The 25,467-nt window shown below is 42.2% G+C and overlaps 1 protein-coding gene across 9 annotated transcripts in view; it reads left to right on the top strand.

The window, feature by feature from the left end:
• The window catches only part of BABAM2 (BRISC and BRCA1 A complex member 2), a 226,112-nt gene that overhangs the window by 150,796 nt on the left and 49,849 nt on the right, over positions 1–25,467 (top strand). For all 9 annotated transcript variants that reach the window (XM_020793128.3, XM_020793131.3, XM_020793130.3 and 6 more), the window contains exons 8-10: positions 10,834–10,933; positions 19,003–19,073; positions 20,084–20,166. In XM_020793128.3, the coding sequence (XP_020648787.1) occupies positions 10,834–10,933; positions 19,003–19,073; positions 20,084–20,166 (254 nt within the window). The remainder of the gene's footprint in view (positions 1–10,833; positions 10,934–19,002; positions 19,074–20,083; positions 20,167–25,467) is intronic.

Here is a 25,467-nt window from a genome sequence, read left to right as displayed (position 1 = left end):
GGTATTGATGGGTGCTGTTGTGACGGTCTTCCATCCGGTGAGTAAACTTGCTATTCACCCACTTGTGTACATTCACAGAGACCACTACAAAGAAATGTAGGTTACCTACCTGTGCACTCATCTCACATGCTAGCAAGGTTATGCTCAAAATCCTACAAGGTAGGCTTCAGCAATATGTGGACCAAGAACTCCCAGAAGTACAAGCGGGATTCCGAAGGGGCAGAGGAACTCGAGGCCAAATTGCTAACATGCGCTGGATTATGGAGAAAGCCAGAGAGTTCCAGAAAAACATCTACTTCTGCTACATTGACTATGCAACAGCCTTTGACTGTGTGGACCACAGCAAACTATGGCAAGTCCTTAAAGAAATGGGCGTGCCTGACCACCTTATCCATCTCCTGAGAAACCTATATGTGGGACAGGAAGCAACAGTTAGAACTGGATATGGAACAACTGATTGGTTCAAAATTGGGAAAGGAGTACGACAAGGCTGTATATTGTCCCCCGGCTCATTTAATTTATATGCAGAATACATCATGCGGAAGGCTGGACTGGAGGAATCCCAAGCCGGAATTAAGATTGCCGAAAGAAATATCAACAACCTCCGATATGCAGATGATACCACTGTGATGGCAGAAAGTGAGGAGGAACTAAAGAACCTTGTAATGAGGATGAAAGAGGAGAGTGCAAAAAACGGTCTAAAACACAACATCAACATTCCCTGACTTTTTCGCTTCGGAAGCAAGCCGGCCGGCTGGGGAGAAATCAGCTCCCTCCTTTCACCTGATGCTGAGTCTTCTTCGCGCTGGGCTGAACTCAGCCGGTGCGAAGGGGACTCACCGTCAGGTGAAAGGAGGGAGCCGATTTCTCCCCGGCCGGCCGGCTTGCTTCCGAAGCCAAAAAGGCAGGGAGAAAGCGCGGGAAGTTTGAACTTCCAGCGCTTTCTCCCTGCCTTTTTGGCTTTGGAGGTTTCAGAAGGCTTCCTCCAATGTCGGAGGAAGCCTTTTAAAAGCTCCAAAGGCAGGGAGGAAGGGCAGGAAATTCGAATTTCCCGCCCTTTCTCCCTGCCTTTTGCGTTCGTAACCCGATCTGCGTTCACAAGTAGGGCTTATTACTTGCGATGAGATCGGGTTCGTAACCCGAAATGTTTGTAACTAGGGCCGTTCGTAAGTCGAGGGCCCACTGTATACAGGCAGATCATTCTTTAAAGTATTCGACCAAGGCAAGCTTCCAACCATATGGTTTATAAGTACACAAATGTTTCCTTGTATCTTTCACTTTAATATATAGACTGTGTGTGATTATTAACATTTCTACACTCGAGTCAGTACTTGATAATCCACCTACATGCGCACAACCATATCTCTGAATAGATTGAAACTCCCATGTGGGTTTTCTTGATGAAAAATCCAGTTGTAAACCTTGACTTAATTCTCTTCATGGGAGAAAAATGCTTGTCTATATATACTCCCACCCCAAACCATGTAGGATTACCTCATCAGTGTGAGTTTCCTCTTGCTGATGCTGTGGAAAGGAGAGTTAAGATTTCCTTGCTGACCAGTCTACAGATTAGGCTAATAGTGGTTGGGAACCCTCTGTCTTGAGTGTGAAGTCTTCTGTCCACTTCCACCATTCATTTGTAATTGCTTGCTCTCCTAAGGATTTAGTGTCACCTTGCTTTGATCTAAACTTAGGAAGTTGCTTTATACAGAGTCAGATCTTTGATCCACATACTTCAGTATTACACTGACTGCAACAACTACCCAAGATTTTAGACAGGCCGCATCTAGAGATGCTAAGGGTTGAACATGGGACCTTCTATTTCCAAAGCATGTGTTCCACCAATGAGCTGTTGTCATTCCAAAAAATAAAGCTTCTCATGCAATTATAGCAAGGTACTCTTTCGTTCACAATAAACAAAAACTAGTTCAAATGTGTTTTTAGAAGAATAATAGTTAAAATAAAAATAGTCAATGTTCCTTGTTTCCTCGGGGATCTTCATGGAATCTGTGCAGTAGAGTTACCTGTCCATGCCAAATATGTCTACATCCACCTGGTCAGGGAGGTAGTACTTATGAATTTCATGTCACATAGAGCATTGTGGCCTCTCTGGCCATGTTCCTCTTTTGTTCGGTTGTCAAAAGTTTGGGGATCCACTGTGCTGCTAGCTTTCTCATTTCCAAGTCATTGTGGATAATGGCACCAACTCTCTCACGTGATATTCTCAGATATACAGCAATACTTTTGGCTGATACTCGGCGGTCTTCCATGATCATATCATGGATGGCTTTCACATTTGCAGGCACAGAGACAGAAACAAGCCTTCCACTGGGTTTCTCGCTTTCAACACCGAAATGGCCAGTTTAAAAATTGACAAGCCAACGTTTAACTGTTGCATATGAAGGGCCACTCTCAGCCATAGTTTGTGACATTTCATCATGGATCTGCTTTGCATCTCTCCCTTGGAGAAACAGGAACTTGATTATGGTCCTATGCTTTTCCACATTGAACTTTTCTGGTGATGCTGCCATGTTCACTTTGGACCAGAAAATGAAATATAAGTTAAAATCATAGGTAGTTGATTTTTGCACCATTGAATACAGACTAATTGGCCAATACACCCTGCAATTTATAGCTTCCTAGCTCAATTTTTTTCTAGGAAAGGCTCAATACTTATCGGGACCCCCTTGTATAAAGCTACATTGATTTAGACATTCTCAGCTCTGATCTTCTTCACCTTTTTAGTACTTAATTGTATTATTTTATATTGTAGAAGAAGTGTTCCTTCCCAACTTGTTTCACTTTCTTTTATTGTGGCCCTTTGTCACACACATTTACTGTCTGGTGTATTTAAGACTTCAGACATAGCAGTTCTGGCCACTACCAACACTTCACAAAGCAAGCTCACAGAAAGCTTGTAAAGTAGGTTGTCCTGACTGGAATTGTACCTCTTCACGTAAATCTCCTTTCTTGGAAACAGCTATTTCTTTCTTCCTTTGTGGCTCGTCTGTGCCAAGACACACTCTGTTTCTTACATGTTCAAATGAAAATATGAAGTATAAGGGTAATTTTCCATCTTATCTAATTGGTTGGACATGAAGGTGACTTCACCCATTGCAATTTTGGCTTATTTGCCAGGCCATCACATTTTGATAAGAGACAGTGGGTGGAGCCTCACTGAACGATAACTGTAGTGGAAGCCCCTTGACATATTTCAGTTGCTGAAAATGGCCAAATTAAGAAATCATCATAGGCACTTGCCATCATACTGTAGCCAAAATCCTGTTTGTGCAAATTTGCTTGGCAGAAGCTGATGACCATCAGCTTGTGCTGCTACAATTTATACTAAATCAATTAAATGCTTCCTATTCCCCCATTTTAGGTTTAGAGGTTCTATAGAGCTGCCTTTTGCCCTGGGGAGGCCTTTGGGAGATTCATGATGGGGCAAGAAAGACTTTACTTGCCACAACAGTTTGCATAATATATGATATTGATGTTGCAGCATTTTGTCACAAAGGATTTCAGTCCCAAATATTAATAATTTCTAATTTCAGATTCTTGCTTCAACAATTCATTGTGCTTTTCACCATGTGAGTGTGATGTTCACTGTTGGAGTGCATCAGAAATTCTAGAGACTTTGCATAGAGAATATTTTTGTCTTTTCTCAAAGTTTGTCTTGGCTACCTTTGCATATTGGTCTGTGCTTACTAACCTTTCTCCTACCTGTTGGCTACAAGGGGGGAAAGTAGCATATTGTTATCTAGTGCAAAGCCATCTACTTACATATACCTTGCAGCCTTCATTTGGCTTATGCAGCTCCTCCACATGTTTTTTTAAACTGGCAACTCTTGGATCTTCTGATTCTGCAAGACCACCGTTGTTGTTATTCTGTACAGCAAGTGACTTGGCCTTTTAGCTGAATCTTCCTTAAGGATTTTAGATGAATAAGGTAATACTTTAGCCAGTTGCCACTCACTTACTCATGTTTGCTTTCCACTTATCACTTCATTCAGTACATAAATATACAGTACCTGCTTTTTCCCACCATTTAAAAATGCCAGAAGACATACTTTATAAACCCCAAACACCAACAGAGTCCTTAATCTTTGCTTTTTTGTCACTTCAAGGATCAACTAATATTATATTAATATTATTAATATTTATTTTATTTCATATTCTTGCTTCAACAATTCATTGTGTTTTTCACCATGTAAATAAATGAAATAAATAAAAATTGGCTTAAGCACAGAAGTAACTAGTAAATCTCATGGAGAAAAAAATGACCTGCTATGAGCTCTTTCCTTGGTATACTGAGTCACAAGAGTGGATGCTTGTGTAAGTTGGTTACAGCAACCATCTGTTTCTGGTTTTAGCTGGAATTCCTCAGTCCAGAGTCTGTCTCTTTATTTATGTGCAGTGCCTACTTAATTATAGGCACCCAAGAACTAATAATTAAAAATTTTGCACAGAATTTAGTGCTTAGGCAGGACTGGCTCACTGTCTGCTGTCTTCAAAAAGACATATAGTAGGAAAGATCAAAAAAAGCAAATGCTTTATTGGCAACAGGCTTTGTGTCCCAAGAAAGGCCTGTCTCATGTTTTGAATAACACTATTCCAATCTTCCCTAAGTAAGCTGCTTCTGTTGAAGGAAGACAAAAAAGAGGTGGCATTTTGCATGAATGCAAAATGCAGTTATTTTGAGAATGCAAATGTTTTGGTTATGTGTGTGCGTATGGCCACCTGTAACTTTGAAAACCAAATATTAGCATTTGTAATGTAGCAACCAGAACAGTCTTAACTAGGTGAGGGTTGGCTTCTGACATAAGAAAGCAACCAACAGCTTATTAACTTGTACAGTCTTCCTTTGCATGGTGCCCTATAGATGTTTTGAGCTGTAAGCCCCATCGGCTTTAGCCTGAATAGCCAGTGATTGGGAAATGATGGAAGTTGTATCAAAACAGCTGGAGGGCATTGAATTAAAGAAGTATTAATGTATTTCCCCTAACACTTTGTTTGGGTAAGAGAGAGAAGATGAGAGTATGAGCAGAAGACTCCAACTTCCCATTGTCCTGGCTTCTTCCTACCTCTTCTAGGAGGTTAGGTGCACATGCTACTTTATTGGCTTCTCCACTGGTCCTGAGAAAGTAAGCAGAAGCAAGCATTCCTTCTGATGAAGTGAGCTGCATTCCATGAAAGCTTATGCCTGACAAAATTGTTGTGTTTTGAAGGTGTCAAAAGATTCTTTGTTGTTTTTGCTGCAACAAACTGACATGCCTGCCACCTGTGAAAACTTCCCTTATGCAAAAATTTCTTTTTCTGGAAAACTACAAATCCTTTAGTTAAGGCAATGGTAGAAAATGGACATAGATCATCAGCAGAATCAGCAATAACATGCCATCAAAGTGATTCAGACTTAATGGCAACCATTTCCAAGATTTTGTAGGTATAGAGAACTTGGAAGATATTTATCTTTCTCCTTCCCTGGAGAAACTACACAGCTGTAAGACTGTGTGGTTTGCCCAGGGCTTCACATACTGGCTCTTCTCCCATGAGCCAATGTCAAAGGACTTCTGACCTCTTACTCTGCACCAAATACCCAGTTTGCTGGGCCATTCAGTGGACTGGACATTGAGTACCATTATAAAACATTGTTTTCAATGATAATTTGAGAGGGGCAATAGCTTTTTTCATGCAACAAGGGTCCAGTTTCAGGCCTTTCAAATATTTTATGACACAAAATTTGGTAAGAAGAAATGGTGATGCAGTAGCTGAGGGAAAGGCAGTGATAATTAGCAAAGTTGCACAATTGTAGACATGAGCATATTTGCACTTCATATTTGTGTTTCACCATTTTCTCAAGATATAAAAGTGTCATATGCTGTATAGCAGTATATGACACTTTGTGCAGAAGGTAGAGCCTGGATGAAAGCTAGAATGATCACCGGGCTACTTAGCTTCATGGCTGAGTGAGGATTTGAATCTGGATCTTGGTCCAAAAATAAAGAAACTCTTTAAATAACAGTGTGCATGAAAAATAGAAACTACTCAAGGAGCTCTTGACAGATTACTAAAATGTTATTTTAACATGTTTGTGGGGAAGAAAGTCAAGTCACTTCATTTGCAATTTTTGCATCAAGAACATAGCTATGCAGCTAAAAGACTTCTATAGAGCATCCTGCTCTTTTTACATTGGTCTGTGAAATCAATTTAACGAAATGAAATTTAATCAAGTGGGAACTGTGACGTACAGACTTTTTGATCTGTCCCTCCTAGCAACTTGCATTTTTTTTTATTTGCCAAGATTTAAAGTGTACAAAAAACACTGGCTAAAAGGATAACCACAAATATAGTAATTTGTGAGTGTGTCTTAAGGCAGTCAGCAAATAAAATGCAGGAAAATGATTTACACTAGGAAAAACAGAATATCCTGGATTTGTTTTACAGATCCAAATATTAGAGGGGAAAATTGGGTGATAGCAAAGAAAAGCAAAGAAGTAAGGAAATCTGATCACAGGTATGATTCTATAGCTCAACAAGAAAATTATCATCATCTATTCTAGAGAATCTTTTCATTTATCACTGTTGTCTTCTGAAGAGTCACCAGCAAGGCTGATTTAGTTTTTGGGAAGCATAGCATTGGTATTTTAGTGTTACTAACGTAATAGAAATCAAAGTATTATATTTCCCATAACCCTTTGTACATAATTAACTTCAGGCTATACTAGCCCTTTGGATGGACCTATAAGATATGGCTCAGAAAGAATATACCATATTTTTCCGTGTATCAAAAACAACACTTTTTCCTAAAATAATTAGAGGAAAACTGAGGGTCGTTTTATAAACGGAAGGAGGCAGTCGCATGCGCACTCGGTCACCTCTTGCTGCTGCTGCCTAATTGCCTCTTCCAGAGCTCATGGCTTGTCCCCTCCGGTGGCCGAGGCAGCAGCAGCAGGAGACAGAGGCGAAGGAGCATCCACACACGCTCGGGCGCCTCTTGCTGCTGCCTCCCCCGTCTGCCTGATCACCACCTCCAGTGGGACTGACAGGCTCATCTCATGTCGCCGGCCTTGTCCCCTCTGGTGGCAGAGGCAGCAGGAAGCAGAGGCAAACAAGCACTCACGCGCCTCTTCCTGCTGCCGCTGCTGGATTACCACCTCTAGCTATCATCTCCATAGGGCAGGGGACAAGATGGCAACATGAGCTAGAGGTGAGCCCCAGCAGTCGCACTGGAGGAGGTGATCGGGCATCAGAGGAAGCAGCAGCAGGAGATGGAGGCAGAGGAGCAGTTGCCCATTAACTGCTCCCCCGCCTCCATCAAGGGTCAAAATTAGGGGGCCGTTTTATACATTGGAGGGGTCGTGTACACAGAAAAATACAGTAATTTGCTTTTTAGTTCACCAGATATTTGACTTGGTTTCCCAATAGAAACTGGCAATCCATTCCATTCCAGAACATTCCTATTAAAAGCAAGTTCAATTCAGTCTGTCTTGGTTTTTAGATTGCTCTAGCTGTGAATTTACTGTATTGCTTGGTCAATAACTGTAATTCAATTAGGTTATTGCTTCTTAATCCTATTCATTGCCTCGGGCTTTTCATAGAACAAAATTAATATTGAAATACTTAATAGGTTAGATTAATTTATTTTAAAATTATTAATTTAAAATGGGTCTTTTGATTAATACAAGTGGGAATGGGAACTAGTACGAGAACTTATAAAAACTGCAGTTTGCAAGCAGAATCTTAAGAAGAATTCTCTTGCTAAAAAGGTGAGGTTTAATATAAGAATAATATAAAGAGAGATTGCTTCCTTCAGAAATGTTTTAAAATGAAAATGTAATTGATCACAAATTGATTGGTGTACTGTTTGTTTAGTTTGGTTTCATCCATCTGCATAGTAATTAGTAGTAATGAATTGGTGCTCCATATATGTTTATACACCATGTCTATTGATTTCTTTTAATTCCTCTGTTGTCTTTTATGATAAAAAAACATTAGTCTATAGCAGAGATCCCCAACCCCCGGTCCGTGGCCCGATGCCGGTCAATGGCCTGAGCCCGACCGGGCCATGGAGAAAGGCCTCCCCCCCACCCCTGCATGCACTCCCCTCCACAGCCTGCTTGTGCCTGCGTGCGAGTGCGCGCACCTGCATGAGCACTGCGCCACCCTTAGCACATGTGCACAAGCACACCCGCAGTAGTGCCGCACCACCCTTTGTGCATGTGCACAAGTGTGCACGCGCCCACATGAGCGCTGTGCTGCAGTTCACCAATGCGCACAAGCACACAAACATGCCTTCGTGCTTGCACACAAGCACAGGGGGCTGCCCTGCCTTCCCCAACCGGTCCGCGGGGCTAAAAAGGTTGGGGACTGCTGATCTATAGTATTGCTTCTCAGCCTTTACCTAAGATCAGGTGTAATGTGTATAAACAGTTTGAGACTAAATAACTGTAAATGCTACAAATTTGAACTGCACTCTCTTCATCCTATTCTTCTCACAGTGGGAGACAGGAATGAAATTGGAGTGGGATTCTAATTTAGAGATTAGAAATTTTGGTTCCTCCCCACCCTCCCTTTCTTTGTCACTGTTGCAGGGATTGACACCAGGTTCCTCAGCTACCTCAACCTGCAGTTTTTGTCATGTTGCTTTGCCAGAATGGTTTCCAATGAAGGAATTTACCTTTTAAAAATATGTCAGGCCGAAAAGTCTAGCAAACGTTTTTGCAGCTACAGTGGCACCTGGCTAGACGATGATAATCCATTCCACTGAAATCGCTGTTTAGCGAAATCATTGTCAGCGAAAAGCATTTCCCCATTGGAATGCATATTTAATGTGTTCCAATGGTGAAGAATCGTCGTTGTCTAGCGAAGATCGGCCATAGGAAAGCCGCTTTGCGAACTGCCAATCAGCTGTTTAAAAAGCTTTCTTGCAAAGCTTAGGTCCTGAAAACACCCGTTTTGCGAGCATGGAGGGAGGTGTCAAAATTGTTGTCTAGCGAAAATTGATTTGCGAAGCACAGACCAAACATTGTCCAACAAAATTCCACCATAGGAATCACTGTTCTGCGAATCACTATAGTCTAGTGAAAAAACTGTCATGCGGGGTAACTGTCTAGCGAGGCACCACTGTATTTGCACTATGAATAATGAATAGTGAGAAGCATTATCTTCAACATACAGGATTTTGTTATTAACCATACAATTTACAAAATGTCTTATTTTGTTGATGACATATTTTATCAAAACATAGAAAATGTCAATATTTCTCTTCAATTTCTTCATTGTCTAATATTCTTTATTTCCATGGGGTGTGAGAATAAGTAGAAGTTACCTGACTTTCCTCATTGTTTGCCATAAATTTAATTATCTCTGTACTTGAGAGAGTCAATGTATTTTCTTCCATGATGTCCATCTTGATATTACCAGAAGTTGGTGAACTTGCTGGTTTGAAACAGTTTGCAAGCCTGTTGAAAGCTTAAAACACGGACAGTGTGGGAAAAAAAATTTTTTTTTAAGAGTGAACCAAAAAACTTGGATAACTTTTTTTAGAATTCCAGCACTGAAAAAATGTTACTAGTATCTTTATAAAATATCAGATTAGGATATTTCTTTGAAAATTTGAGTGACCAGGATGCTTATTTTAATGGTAAAGAAATTATAGTCAATCTCTGCCAGACACATAGATCCTTCTGATCTGCATGTTTAGCTTGCTAGTGTTCCACAAACAGAGGTTAAAGCCATTACAATTTGTATAATGGGTTGGTCCAGGCATTTTTAAAGCTTCATTTAGTGCCGTAGAATAGGAGGTGAGAGAGTATAGGACGGTAAAGAAGGGGGGAACAGTTCTGAAGTGGCTCAGTGAAAGGGCATATGCTTTGAATGCCAAACCTTCTGAGTTCCCTCCATCATAAAAAGTTTAGTGTGTAATTAAATTAAATTAAATTAAATTTATTTTGTATCTTATCCTAAGGCTAAGGAGAAATTAAAAAATAGATTCTTAATCATGTTATCCTCACAGCATATGTGTGTGGGAAGGATAGGTAGAAGGAGACTCACCCAAAGATAATAAGTGATTTTCATCACTAAGTGTATATTTAAGTCTGATTCTTCTATACATAATATGCATTGTATTGTACTTTGCATTAACAGAATACTAAAGTACATTGTTTTATATGTGTGATGTAGCATTAATATAGTGGCAATAAGTAATACAAACTTACATAATACAGTGTTACTATATACTGTATTTGCCAGCATACAAGACGACTGAGCATATAAGACAACCCCCCAACATTTCCACTCAAAATATAGAGTGGATGGCTCTGCTGCGGTGCCGCTGGCGGCTGCCCGGGGCTCCGCCTGGGCCCGCCCTGGAAGTTCATGGCCAGCGAGGAGGAGAGGAGGGGAAGAGGCTATCCAGTGGCAGGTGGACGAGCGGGCACCTGGCTCAGCGGCACGGTGTGGCGGGCAGCCCGGCGGCGGGCTCTGGCCGCTCAGGCATGGCCGGCTCTGCTTCCCTCCCTCCGTCCGGACCGACTGACTGCCTGCCTGCCTTCCTCACTGGCCGGCACAGCCCCGCGTCACTCACTCAACGGCGGTGGCAGCTCCTTCCTGGCCCAATTGAAGTGCACCCGGCATATAAGACGACCCCCTCACTTGGAAGCATGTTTTTGGAGCCAGAAAAGTCATCTTATATGCCGACAAATACGGTAGTCTCATTTAATATAGAGAGAGTATATGGGTAGTTCATGTTCTTAATAAGACATTTGAAAAGTGAATGTGCTTTATTGGAATCCCAGAAGTGATATCTGATAATAAATGAATGTATCTTTCTAGTGCTCTTGGAGGATCTTCAGCCCTTCATATCCCTGCTTTTCCTGGTGGAGCCTGCCTCATTGATTATGTGCCACAAGTATGCCAGCTCTTAACAAACAAGGTAACACATAAATAGATGTGAATTAAAGTGCAGAGTCCTTAAGAACTAAACAACTGTATATTTATAAGAAATAAATTGTGTGATCTAAGGGGGCTTCAAGCTTGTGAACACAACTTGCATTTCAAATTAATAGAAGCTCAAATGCAGTTTATAATGTGACGTGATGCTATTAAAGGTGGAAGCTCAGTTTTTCCACAGTTTGTCATAGCAATTTGGATCCCAGACACATTATTTTATTTTTCTGCTGGTTAACAGTATGGGCAAAGGAAAGCAGTGTATTCTGTTAGAATAGTAGCAGTTTCTGGAATCAGATGTATTTTCTCTCCTTGTTTTAAGAAACAGTGCTTATGTCAAATTGTACAACAAATGTCAGTATCAATCCAAAGTACATAAGGTACCCTAAAATGATGGATAACTCTGCGGTTTAAGTCTCTGACTGCGGAGCCAGAGGTTGAGAGCTCAATTCCCCACTGTGCCTCTTTGACATGGGCTGGACTTGGTGACCCATAAGGTTCAAAGATTGTTGTTGTTCTTGTTATTAAATAATTTAAAATAAATAGAAAACTGTAGTTGTGAAGTTATCTGCCCAGGACACCAGTGCAAAATCTTATGCCCTCTAAATATTTTGAATTAAAATTTCCTTAGCATGGTCAGTAATCAAGGATTATAAGTGTTGTCATCCCAAACATGTGGTGCACATCCCAGATTGTACATCAGGATTTAGAGTTATAAATATAAACAAGGGCAAGCATCTAATTTTTTGCTTCCCTCCCCCCTCCCACTATAAGTGCTACAGGCAAAGAAATTATGCATATAAGTGTACAATGAATCTGAAATTTCTTTGATTTAGGGCAGAATCCAAAGTGGTTCATATCTACGAACAGGTTGCTGATTTTATCTGGAGGCAGTCTGTTGTGTTTATTGGAATACCACATTAGTAGATACCCCAACATCTAGAAGTGGATTTGGGAGGGGGGACTGCTACCAGAAGTATGAGGAGATATGCACATTCTTTTAGATCTCTGCTTTAACAGATTTTCAGACAGTAACCTGAAGTCAGAGCAGTCGGCAATCTCGTCAATTACTTCAGATTTATCTTTTATTCCAGTTTAAATCATGTTTAGAGGAAGTCCATAAATTACATGTTTAGGAAAAAATTTTCAAATGCATTTCTATAATTATGTTGGAGTCTATCTTTAAAACTGATTTTGTTGTAGCTCTATGTTCTGTGAATGCACACAAATGGGTTATCCTGCGCCTGCGCAGGAACGTCCAGAAGATTCTAGAACTTAAGAAAAAAGAGTCAATTAGCTCCGCCCACGGGGTATATAAGCCCCGCCTCCTCCATCTTCCTTTCAGTTCCTCTTTTTCCGCCGTTCCTGTAGGACGTAGGAAGAGCAGAGCTACAGACCGTTAAGTACTTAGCTAGCTAGCTATCTTTTTCTCTTGTTTTATTATTTACTTTATCTTACTTTAATGGTTATTCAACAGAACTTGCTGATTTTAAGTTGCTTCTTTGTTTTATCGCGTTTTTTCCCCCCATCGATCAACGATCCCTCCCCCTTTTTCTTTTTTGTTTATGGCCCCTCGGGGCTTCAAGCAGTGTGTCGTCTGCTCCCAAAAAATCCCTTTATCAGATGGACACAGTAAATGCTTGTTTTGTCTTGGAGAATCGCACAAAGATCAGTCTTGCTCTGCTTGCAAAGGTTTTTCAAAGCAAGCAATTAAGCTGAGGCGCCAAAGACTTCGAGCTTTCCTTTATGAAAGACTCTGTCTCCAAACATGGAAAGCGCCTCCCTCACAGCACTGTCCCCTCTGTGTGCTGAGGCTTCTAAACAGGACTCTTCGGCAGACCAACTGCTGCTTACCGTCTCTGTGCTGGTTAAGGCTAAGGACGCTTCCAAACCGCCAAAAGCCAAACCGCCTTCACACCCTGCAAAAAAGAAGGCTACCGATAAGCCTAAGAGAGCGAAGAAACCGGCCAAGTTGCCTGTTGTACCTCCTCCTGCTCCTTTGATATTGTTTGAGGAGTCTTCGAGGGAAGCATTTGGACTCTCTGATACAGAGGAGCACATTCCTTTAACCCAGGTGGCTCAGGAACATATGTGCATGCTACCAAACTCGGGCCGATTTGAGGCTGAGCCAGACGCCAGCCGGGCCGTTGCCCATTCAAGCCCTCGATACTCAGGGCGGGCTGATACAGAGTTTCCATCTGAACGGGAGTCTGATAATGAAACTCCTAGGAAGTGTACCGCGAAGCATAAAAATATTGCTCCGTACCAGCCTCGGGATGGAGGCGATGGGTACCGTCCGCAAGGACTACCACAGTTTGGCCTCTCTTTTTATGCTCCGTTCCAACCGTGCCCGTACCCAGGCTACGCCTACCAGCCAGAGCCGCAGGCACAAGTACCGTGGCATCATACCATGGCTTCCTCTATCCCGTGTCAGCCACATACTCAACAGGAATTTTCTACACCTCGAGCACCATCTCATAAGAGGCAATTTCCCACAGTACCTACAGCACTTCCCAAGCATGCTAAGTACAGTGGAGGACATTCTTTGGTTTGAGCCACGATGCTCTACTCCGGTCCTGATGCCCATGATACCATGCCCTTCTCCCAGTCCACCCAATCGGATGTGGAAATGGCACCAGAAGACGTGGTATGGAGGCGTTCTCCTTCGATCGCCTCACAGTCGTCTAATCCATCTACAGTGTCCACCGACTCTGACACCTCTGACACTGCTGCCTAAGGCTCATTATCTCAGCCCTCGTCAGAGGACTTTTCATCTTATGCACACCTTATTATGCGGATAGCGAAAACCCTACAGCTTGATGCACAAATCCCTCAACAAGAATGGGACCTTGTCTTCCATGGTATGGAATAGGAGAAAACCTCTCCTCCTAGCTTCAGTCTCATTCCTGCTCTGTTTGAGCTGGTAAAATCTTCTTGGGACAAACCTCCTACATTGCTACAGGTGCCACGCAAGCTTGAGCACCACTATAAGACTCACGGTTCAGACCCTGACTTTCTGGCCAAGCATCCTTCACCCAATTCCATTGTGGTCGAAACTATTCAGTACAAATCCCGTACCAGATCATCAATTACATCTGTTGACAAAGATGGAAAGAAATTCGACACCTTTGGTAAGAAGCTGTATTCGTTCGCCGCAATGCTGATTAAAATTGCTAACTACCAGGCCGCCATGGGCGCCATCAGAAGCACTTGTGGGACAGGATAGTTCCAGTACTGCAATCACTACCTGATCCCGCAAAAGCAGAAGCCCTTAACGTTTATGAAGAGGCTAACACCCTTACCAGGCAACAGCGATTTGCTGCAAAACACACAGCTGACATCGCTTCTAAGTCCATGCTGACTGCCATTGCTTTTAGACGCCACGCTTGGCTTCGAACAGCCAACATCCTTGAAGAGACCAAATCGAAGAACTTCCCTTCGATGCTGTGGGACTATTCAACTCTAAAACTGATGAGACTATGGACAATATCCATAAGATGAGAAAGACGGCGAAATCTTACGTACCATACCAGCCATATAGGTACCAAAAGTTTGCCTACAAAAAGCCACAGTACCAATCGTTTATTCAGTCCCAGCCCTCTTGGTACAGTAAGCAACAGCAGGACCGCACTTACCAAGTTCAGCAGCCTCCTACGCCGCTGTTCAAGCAACAATGCTTTCATAGCCCTAAGCAGTCCTTTTGCAAGACTCAGCATAGGGGTAAGCAATTCTCATGAATCTACCTCCTATACAAGATTATCTCCATTCTTACGAGAATGGAAAAACATCACTACTGATAAGTGGTTCCTTAGTATCATTCAACATGGATATAGAATAGAATTTTTCCATATCCCTCCACCAAATTCAATCAGGCCTACTCCCTTTTCCAAGCCACTGCATTTGGAAATCTCATCCCTGTTATCTAAAAAGGCCATAATCCAAATTCCATCTGACAGTACCGATGGATTTTTCTCACACTACTTTGCAGTCCCCAAGAATGATGGGGGCATAAGACCCATCATGGACTTAAGAGACCTCAACTGGTACATAATTCACAAGAAATTCTGTATGCTCACCCTTGACTCCATTCTTCCCCTCTTGTCTCAGGGAAACCGGTTCGTCACCATCAATCTGCAGGATGCATATTTCCATATCTCCATCCATCCGTCTCATCAAAAATCCCTCCGGTTCCGGTTCCATCACAATACCTTCCAATTCACTGCCTTACTGTTCGGGCTTTCAACGGCCCCCAGGACTTTCACAAAATGCATGGCACCAGTCGTCGCGTATCTACGAACCCAGAAGCTAAAAATCTTTCCTTACATCGACAACTGGCTTCTGGTGGCCCGATCCTATCATGAAGCGCTCTTGGCCACGAGATTCACCCTGTCCATTCTAAGGAAATTAGGACTAAAAATCAATGCAAAAAATCCAATCTCATACCTTCTCAAGTAGCCTCCTACATAGGAGCAACCTTGGACTCTGTTCGCACAAAGGCCTTTCTTCCACCACAACGGATTCGAAAGATCAAAGCAGCCGTGCGCAAGCTCAAGCCGTGTGCCATACTTACAGCACACTACATCCAACATGTTCTAGGGCTCATGGCATCCACTACCGCGGTGGTACCGTACACCAGACTCGAACTCAGACCCCTGCACTCGTGGTTCATCACCCAGTTCGATCCCGTGACAGACCTGTAGTCCAAGAGGTTGAGAATCCCTCCTCAGGTCGCGCAGTGCCTCGCCTGGTGGTCCAGCTCCAGCAACCTGTCATGGGGAAGACCGTTCCACTCTCCTCACCTGTCCATACAGGTCGTCACCGACGCCAGCCCCTCAGGTTGGGGCGTGCATTGCCAGAACCTCCGTGCTTACGGTCTTTGGACCCCAACCCAAAAGATCATGCACATCAACCAGCTAGAACTGCTAGCCGTCATGAAGGCTTTTCAATCCTTCCTCCCTTGCATCCAGGGCCATGCCGTGCAACTAGTAACGGACAATACCACAGTGATGCACTACATCAACAGGCAAGGTGGAACGCGATCACCGCGTTTCCTCCAGCTGACCATCAAGTTTTGGAAATGGTGTCACTCCCATGATGTTTTCCCATAGGCGATCCACATCGCTTCCAAGGACAATTCTCTGTTGGACCACCTGAGCAGGCTCCCTACCAGGATGCACGAGTGGGCATTGAACCACACGGTCTTTCGCGATATCTGCGCACGATGGGGACAGCCCACCCTGAACCTTTTTGCGTCCCACCGCAACACCAAGTGTGTCCGATACTGCTCCAGGGCGGGCATGGACGCCGCCTCCCTGGGAGACGCCTTCCTCATACCATGGTCGGGGGAACTAACGTACCTGTTTCCTCCAATACCGCTGCTTCTCAGGACTGTGACCATGATAATGCGGTACGGTACAGATACAATCCTCATCACCCCTTGGTGGCCGAGGCAACCATGGTTCGCTTACCTATCAGACACAGCACAAAAAGTTTACCACCTTCCTCAGATACCGTCCCTCCTGTTGCAGAACAACGGGACTCTCCTCCATCCCGATGTTCGGTCCCTTCACCTGATGGCGTGGAGGATAACCCCCACTTCCGCGAGGTGCTAGACCATGCATGAAAGCCCTCAGCCTCATTCTTATATGAAGGCAAATGGAAAGCATTTACCAAGTTTGCCCAGTCTAAGGGCATGGCCATGGTACCAGCTTCTCTACGCATGGTACTTACCTTTCTGCTGCATCTCTTCAATTTGGGACTTGCTCATTCCATGCTTAAAGTTTACATTTCAGCGATTGTAGCACACCAGCCTCCTCGTTCATACTCTGCGAGGCTTTTTTCCGACCCTACACTCAAAAGATTTTTAAAGGGTCTCCAAAACATACGACCACCCTCCCAAACCATTGCACCCCAATGGTCTCTTCCGCTGGTCTTAGAGGCCCTTACTAAAACTAAATTATTGTAAGCCGCCCAGAGACCTCTGGGTGGAGTGGGCGGCATATAAATTGAATAAATAAATAAATAAATAAACCTCCATTCGAACCAATGGCTACATGCTCTGAAAAACCTCTTTCCTTGAAGACAGCATTCCTTGTAGCCATTACTTCAGCCAGACGAGCAAGCGAGATTGCTGCCCCAAGGTCGGATCCTCTGTAACTGCAGATGCACCCAGATAAAGTTACCTTATACATGGACATTTCCTTCCTACCAAAAGTGGTGTCAGAATTCCATGTCAATCAGCCTGTTGTGCTCCCAACCTTTTTCCCGTCTCCAACTACTCCGCTGGAGTGCAAACTTCATTCTCTTGATGTTAGAAGGGCCCTTGCCTTCTACCTACACCGCACCAAGTCCATCCGACGCTCTCCGTGTCTCTTCTTATGTTACTACGGACCACACAAAGGTGCTCCTGCTTCTTCTCAATCAGTATCATGGTGGATTGTTCAGCTCATTCATCTGGCTTACCAGCTGGCCAAGAAACCCCTTCCAGAGGGCTTAAAGGCACATTCCACCAGAGCAGTTTCCACCTCGACAGCCCTATTTAAAGGTGTCCAACTGCAGAACATTTGCAAAGCAGCCACCTGGGCTACCCCTCTGACGTTTGCCAGACACTACCGACTGGATGTCAGAGCCAAAAATGATGCAGCGTTTGGACGGGCGATACTGTCATCTATGATACCGTGACGGCCCTCCTGCCGGTGAGTACAGCTTGCTATTCACCCATTTGTGTGCATTCACAGAGACCACTACGAAGAAAGTTAGGTTACTTACCTGTAACTTTGGTTCTTCTAGTGGTACTCTGTGAATTCACACATCCCTCCCTTCCTCCCCTCTATCCATCACGGTACCGTTCTATGATACCATGCTTATCTAGTTTACAGTAACGGTGGATTAGGAAACTGAAAGGAAGATGGAGGAGGCGGGGCTTATATACCCCGCAGGGGGAGCTAATTGACTCTTTTTTCTTAAGCTGTAGAATCTTCCGGACGTTGCTGTGCAGGCGCAGGATAACCCATTTGTGTGAATTCACAGAGTACCACTAGAAGAACCAAAGTTACAAGTAAGCAACCTGACTTTTAAGTTAGTTTTTCCAAATACAAAAGTTTTAAAACTTTAATAAATATTAAAAGCTACCTTTATTTTTTTTTAAAAAAAGCACAACCTAGCTTATCTGTTTTTTATATTTCCAGACTGACATTTTAAATCCCTCATAAAGCTTTCAAAGTAAGCATTTCTTCATAAACTGGAATGCATCCAATTTTATAAATAGAATTATTTTATTTTGAGAGGGTGTAACGTAGCTCCTAACGCTGATTATATCATGGTTATTTCAAGTAATTTAGTACAGCTGTTTGCCAGCCAAGGTAATCCAACATTAACACAGCCAATGTGAACCACATGCATAATTCATTTTCTTTCAGTTATTACTATGATGCTATAGAACTATTCTTGTATATTAATGGAGAGTTGTGTTTGTGGCACCATAGTCTAGAACATTTGCATCCAACAATATCTCTACATCTTCATGTTATTGACATTATGCTGGCTTGCACTCAGTGTTTTCTAGTTTATGCACTTAAGAATTAGCATAGGAAATCTCAGTTTACTCCACTAAGCTGAAATTGCCCCTTTGCTATACAGCAAAATGTTAGGGAAATCTATAACTTCTTTTTGTTTGACCTAAATTATCTGTAGCATCTGACTTACACTGTGTGAAATTCCATAAATCTAGTATATGAATCATTGCTGTTAAAAGAACAAAGTCAATAGCAACTTAAAGATTAAAACAATTTGTTGAAAGTTGAATTGCCAAATACTGTACACTGAATAAATCTTATGTAAATATATTTAATAATCTACCAGTTCTTTGTAGTGAATATGTGTTAAAATTGTGCTAGATTCCCATTCTGCTAAATTGTATAAATAGAAAATACATACATTATGTTATTAATAGGGAGTAAACAGTATTTCTTAATAAAATACTCCAAAATGAACATTTTGGACTGTGGTTCATCTTTGTCCTGTCTTCAAAAATGTCCTTCTGTCTTCCTATTATAGGTACAGTATGTCATTCAGGGTTACCACAAGAGGAGAGAATATATTGCAGCCTTCCTTAGTCATTTTGGAACGTAAGTGTTGATGCATCACTAACTATTCCTAAGCCATTTTTACCAAGAACTGTGTATCCTCTCTTGTCTTCAATGCCGCTATCCAAAGTATACATGTTAAAGATGGCAGCCCCTATTAGCCCTTTATTTGCTTTGAAGAACATTGGTGGGCAGGGAGGTGATTTTCACCAATTCTCCTCTCCACTGAGTCCAAATCTGTTGCAGAATATTGAGAGACAGTGGTGGCAAAGAGGGAATAAGCAAAATCATCCCTCCTTTGACTGGCAAGAGCCTCTGTCTGATCAAGGAACTCTTCTGTACACAAAAGCAATACTTGGATCCAGGTCCAAATTCCTCTATTCATTTGTGATCAATTCAGACTTGGGGAAAAATACTTCATGCTTAGCAGTAGCAATTATCCTTTTAGTGCAAGCAAGAGGCATCTGTTTAGGTGGGATACAGACTGAGATAGAGGTTACCACCTCCTCAAATATAAGTGGAATTTTTGGGTTGACAAAGGTACTTTCCTGCGGAACAGAGTACAATTATATAATATACTGGAGCTGAAAACATCTTTTGAAGTTTTAATTCTGCTGCTGTCCTTAATTAGTATATTTATTCCTTTAATTTCTTATTTGAATTCTTTGCTTTCCTTTTTGAAAAACCTCTCTATTAAGTGCTTACATCTTCCAATGCATGTGACTCAGTTTTATGTGGAGAAAAAGATTCACCTTGGGCATAATGCAGCCTAAATGGCCCACCCAATAGAGGAAGAGGAAGGTTGCTTGGTCTCTATATAGGAGATAATAATGACCCTCCTATAGAAAGTGACTGCTTGATAGTGCACATTCCTGGTTTCACTTTCCTCCTGTTGCACGAAAAAAGAAAACGAGAAAGAAAAGCATTATGCCTTGTGATGATATACCTACGGAAAGACGTGTTTGATCTCAGCTCATGTTGTAATCCTATTACATGGCACAGCATTAATGAGCAATAGTTTAAAATCATATGTATGTGTTATTTTTTAATAGCGGTGTGGTAGAATACGATGCTGAAGGTTTCACAAAGCTCACCTTGTTGCTGATGTGGAAAGATTTTTGCTTCCTTGTTCACAGTGAGTAGCTATTTGCCTTGAGCACAGATGTCTAGCACCTTGACGATAAAAACATTCAACTTTATGTTTATGTATTTTCATGTGGCTCTAACATTTGCAAAATTCCAACTTCAGTATGAAAAAGGACAGAGGTGAATTATGTAGATTAGCAACATCCTTTTTTGTTTGCTTAAATCTGAGGTGAACTTGAATTCCGTGTTTAGGTTACAGAGAGAAAAACAGATTGGGACACTATTGGCTGGCTGGCTCCCTGTTAGGTCAAATAACCTGTACTGTTCTGATTATTTCCAATGATGCTTCTTTAATTTTGTTCTACTGCTTTTTTTTTTCTACCTCTGTTACTCATTGCAGCTAGCATTAAACCCCCACATGGTGGTGAACAGAGAAATCACTAGAAAAAGATCTGGGATATGTGTATCTGTGATTCAGAATTTACCTCTTAATCAGCTTAGTGTTCAGCTCCCCCCTGCTGTAGCCTCCTATCAATCAAGGGTCCAAGAAGAAGAGTATTGAGCTGAGGTTATTATTCACATTTTGGTTGTACAGTGTGGAAGAATAAAGAGAGATTCTTGTGAGGAAAACCAAGTCTAAATAAATTCACGTGTTCTGACAAGAGCAGGCAAGTGTTATATACAAAAGCAGATTGTCCATTTATGATTTTGGTCTCTCTGCTTACCTCCTTCTTACTGTTTCTGCATTACTGACACCAGGGACATCACTTCCAGACTTCTAGGGGTACTTTCCTCTTTCCCTGAATCCCCTACATCTTTTGCAGCACTGGTTCTTCCATTTAGATGAACTCAAGTCCTGTCAAGTTTCCCATTTCTTGCTGTTAAAAGGAGAATCATGTTAGCAAGTATTAGTCTTCAATAAAGTCTAATTCAGTGTGTATTTTTCCTGTGAGCAGTTCTCTTATTCTTCTTTATGGCCTCTGTGAATTCACATGTGGGTTTGTTCTGCGCCTGCGCAGGACATTTTGGAAGTTTCTAGAGCTTTAAAAAAAATGACAATGAGACATCCCCCCCTTGGAGCACAAGCTCTGTCCTCATTGTTAGTTACTCCCTGTAGTGATTAGCCTTATTTTATCCCTTTTACAACATTTTTTCGCTTTCCCACATTTTTTCCTACCCCCCTTCCCTCAACGCCATTTCCCCCCTTTCCCCCACTTTTATGGCCCCTCCAGGACCATTTAAGCAGTGTGTTATCTGTCAAAATAAGATACTGCTCACCAATGGGCACGATAAATGCTTATTTTGTTTGGGAGAACAACACCAAACCCAAACGTGTCCTGAATGAAAAAAAGAAACAAGCCAGACTTCAATTCCTCAGATCTTACCTCTGGGAGTGATCCCTTAATCCAACGATGGAAGTCGTCACCTCACCATCAGCTAGGAAACCAGCTCGAACTGAGTCAGCTCAGCCCATATTGAGTCCAACAGCCTGCTCGGTATCTAGCCTGATGTTGGTTCAGAGCAGACAGAAAGAGTCCACTTCGAGAGCCCAGACTCATCCCAAGGATCCTGCTAGAAAGAAAAATAACAAAGTAAAACCTAAGAAATCAAAGAAGACCTCTAAATCAACTACAGTGGTGCCTCGCATTGCGACGTTAATTCGTTCCGCAAAAATTGCTGCTAAACGAAAACGTCAAATGCGAAAATAAAAAGCCCATAGAAATGCATTAAAACGTGATTAATGCGTTCCTATGGGCTTAAAACTCACCGTTCAGTGAAGATCCTCCATTGCACCGCCATTTTCGCTGCCTCTAAAGCGAGGAATCTGTCCCAGAAAACAGCAGGCGGCCACGTTTTTCTCAGCAGCCATTTTGAAACTGCCGATCAGCTGTGCAAAAAGGGTTGCTTTGCGATGATCGCAAAAAATGTGTTGCTAAGAGATTTTGTCGCTAAGCAGAGCGATCGCTAAGCGAGGCACCACTGTATTATCAAACCTCCACATGTCACACTTCCATCACCAATATTGGAAGATCATCCAGAGAGGCACCCGCCTCATCCGATAGAGAAGATCAGACCTTGACATTGGCACAAGCGACACCATCAATAGTCAGCTTGTTGCTAGAAAGTGCTTCAGCCTGGGCCATTCACAGGCTGAAGCACTTTCTAGCCCAGCCATGGCCTGTTTCAGCCCTCGATCATCAGGGTGGGTGCTTGTATCTCAACAATCAGGTTCAGAGTCTCCTCCACATTCACCACAAAAACGTAAAGAGAAATGGAGACATGTCTCTCCAATCCAATACATGCCACGACATGGAGAACGTTATTATTATTATTATTATCCTGAACCGCATCATTACATTACCAAACTGGATTATTTCTATAGATACCATTACTACGATCCATACTATCCTCACATGTATCCAGATCACAGCTATTACAGTGAGCCTAGACGAGCTTGATATACATCACCACCATGGTATTCTCCATCCAGATCGCCATCACCAACCCAATACTGACACCAAACCGATCAAGCTCATCATCCAACTAAGTCAACATGAAAAAGATCTGCGATACCAGAAATTATGGTACCAGCAAAGAATCAAAACAATTTTAAAAATTCCTCTTTACATGTTTCTACAGTGTATACAGGACCTTTTCCTCATGACATTGAAACACAATCGGCATCGACACATCCAGCTGATGATCTGATACCGCAAATGCCCAGTAGGACATCACATCGCTCTCCTTCTGAATCATCTTCATCATCACAAAATTCAGCCTCCACATCATCGGGAGAGTCACAATTGAACATACTTACTCCCACATCACATATTGGTGAAAATCATTGAAACACAATCGGCATCTCCCTCAGCTTCGGAGGTTTATACATCATATGCCCAACTAATACTCAGAATGGCCCAGGTTCTACAATTAGACATACAAGAACCACCCACTCAAGAAAAAGATTTAGTCTTCCATGACCTGGAACAAGATAAAACCCCTCCACTCAGCCTAAGTCTAATACCACCCATGTTTCAGCTGGTGAAGGATACATGGGATAAACCACCATCATCACTACAAATCCTACGCAGAGTTGAAAACCAGTACAAGACCCATGGTTCCTATGCAACGTTTCTGCTGAAACATCCATCACCTAAGTCAATTGTCGTAGAATCAACTCAATATAAGGCATGCAATAAATCATCAATGGCACCGACCAACAAGGAAGGGCGTAAAATCGATATACTAGGAAGAAAACTCTACTCTCTAGCATTCTTTCTGATACGAGTCTCTAATTACTAAGCAGCCATGGGGGCATATCAAAGGCATCTTTTGGATAAAATCTTACCAACATTACAAGCTGCAGCAGAAATCACCACACTTGACTAAATAAACATATATACAGAAGCGACAACACTCGCAAAACAACAAAGAGTGGCCACTCGACACACAGCCGATACAGCATACAAAGCAATGGCCACATCCATAGCGCTTAGACAACATGCATTGCTTAGATAATCGAACATCCTGGATGATACAAAAATGGGGATAGAGGACCTTCCCTTCGATGCCACCGGTCTATTCAACTCAAAAACAGATGAGCTAATGGAAAATCTCCATAAACTAAAGAAGACAGCAAAATCTTCACCCCATCCTCGACCTGAGGAAACTTAACAAATTTATTCGACCTCAAAAATTTCGAATGCTAACTCTCAATACCATTATTCCCCTTCTCTCGCAGGGAGACTGGATCGTAGTCATCGATTTACAAGACGCTTAGTTTCACATATTGATTCACCCTCTACACCAGGGGTGGGCAATTAATTTCCAAGGGGGATGTCTCATTGTCAAATGTTTTTTTAAGCTCTATAAACTTCCGAAACGTACTGCACAGGCTCAGAACAAACCCACTTGTGTGAATTCACAGAAGACTACTAGAAAAACCATGGTTACAGGTAGGTAACCTCTCTTTTTTCTGCTGTGTGGGCAAATGGACTTTGAATTTGAGTGGGATGACTGAAAGGATCATACAGAGTGAAAACAGTTATGAGCAAATAAGCACATAGTTAGGTGATTTTATTAATCATAATATGCATTACTTTTTGCCAGAATCTGGGTCTCTTTGGACTTTCAGACACATCTTTCATTCTTCACCTATAGAGAGGTCAGGTTAAAAGATAAATCAGAATGAATTACAGTATTTTCCATGTATAAGACTATATTTTTGTCTAAAATCTTTAGGCTGAAAATTGAGGGTCGTCTTATACACAGAAGTAAGCTCAAGAGAGAGAAAAAACAAGTGGAAGGGAAAGCAGGGATCAAACTGATCCTGCAGGGCTTTGATCCCTGCTTTCCCCCTCCGCTTGCTAAGCCTTAGCAAAAGCAAAGCAGAGGTCAAAGCACTGCAGGATGGCTTGGGTCCCTGGTTTTCCCTCTGTTTACTACATCCCATGGGGCTTAGTAAAAGGATGGGGGGAAATGATCAAAGCAATCCCATGGCTGTGTAAGAGGGAAAGGGATCAGAACAATCATGCAGTCGTGAAATTGCTTTGATCCCTTTCCCCCTCCTTTTGCTAAGCCCCATGGGGCTTAGCACAAAGGGAGAAAGCAGGGATCAAAGTGATCCTGCAGCGCTTTGATCCTTTCCCCCCTACACTTGCTAAGCCCCACTTAGATTTGTATTCGCGAAGGCTTTCACGGCTGGGATCTAATGGCTGTTGTGGGTTTTTCGGCCAAAGAGCCCGAAAAACCCACTTAGATTTCTTAATTTTGGGTTAGAAAAATCTTATACATGGCGGTGTCTTATACATGGAAAAATACAGTATAGTTTGCATTCAATTTCCAGTTTCCTCCTCTCTTGCAAAAAGAAGGTGGAAGAGTAAGAATACAGGGAGCAAGCAGGAGGCACTGCACTCACTGTTCCAACAAGTAAACCATAGTGTTACGTCATATCTTGTCATTTGTTTTCTTATTAAGTTTTAAATTACTGTGTTCCACTAGAATCAAAAATTCATCTTTAAAATATTTTTACCTGTAAAATGATAATTTAAAACAGGATTGATGTTATGATCAACCGGGGGCTGCCTTTCTCTCAGTCCCACCAATTCACAAGTGCGGTTGGTGGGGACACAGGAGAGGGCCTTTGCTGCCACACACACAACCCAAAGGCCAGCTGGTATACTTGGATATTTATTTTATTTATTTATTTAATTTATATGCCGCCCACTCTACCCAAAGCAGACAAAGACCTTTCTCTTCAGGCATGCTTTTCCTGAATGACTAGCTGTCCAAGACAGGTTTTAAATGGATTGTTGTGCCTTGTTGCTATGTATGTTTTCAGTGTTGGTTT

Source organism: Pogona vitticeps, chromosome 1 (genome assembly GCF_051106095.1).
Source record: "Pogona vitticeps strain Pit_001003342236 chromosome 1, PviZW2.1, whole genome shotgun sequence".
In the NCBI taxonomy this organism is placed as follows: Eukaryota; Metazoa; Chordata; class Lepidosauria; order Squamata; family Agamidae; genus Pogona; species Pogona vitticeps.
The sequence above is the reverse complement of the archived record's forward strand: the minus strand, read 5'-3'. Positions and strand labels throughout refer to the sequence as shown.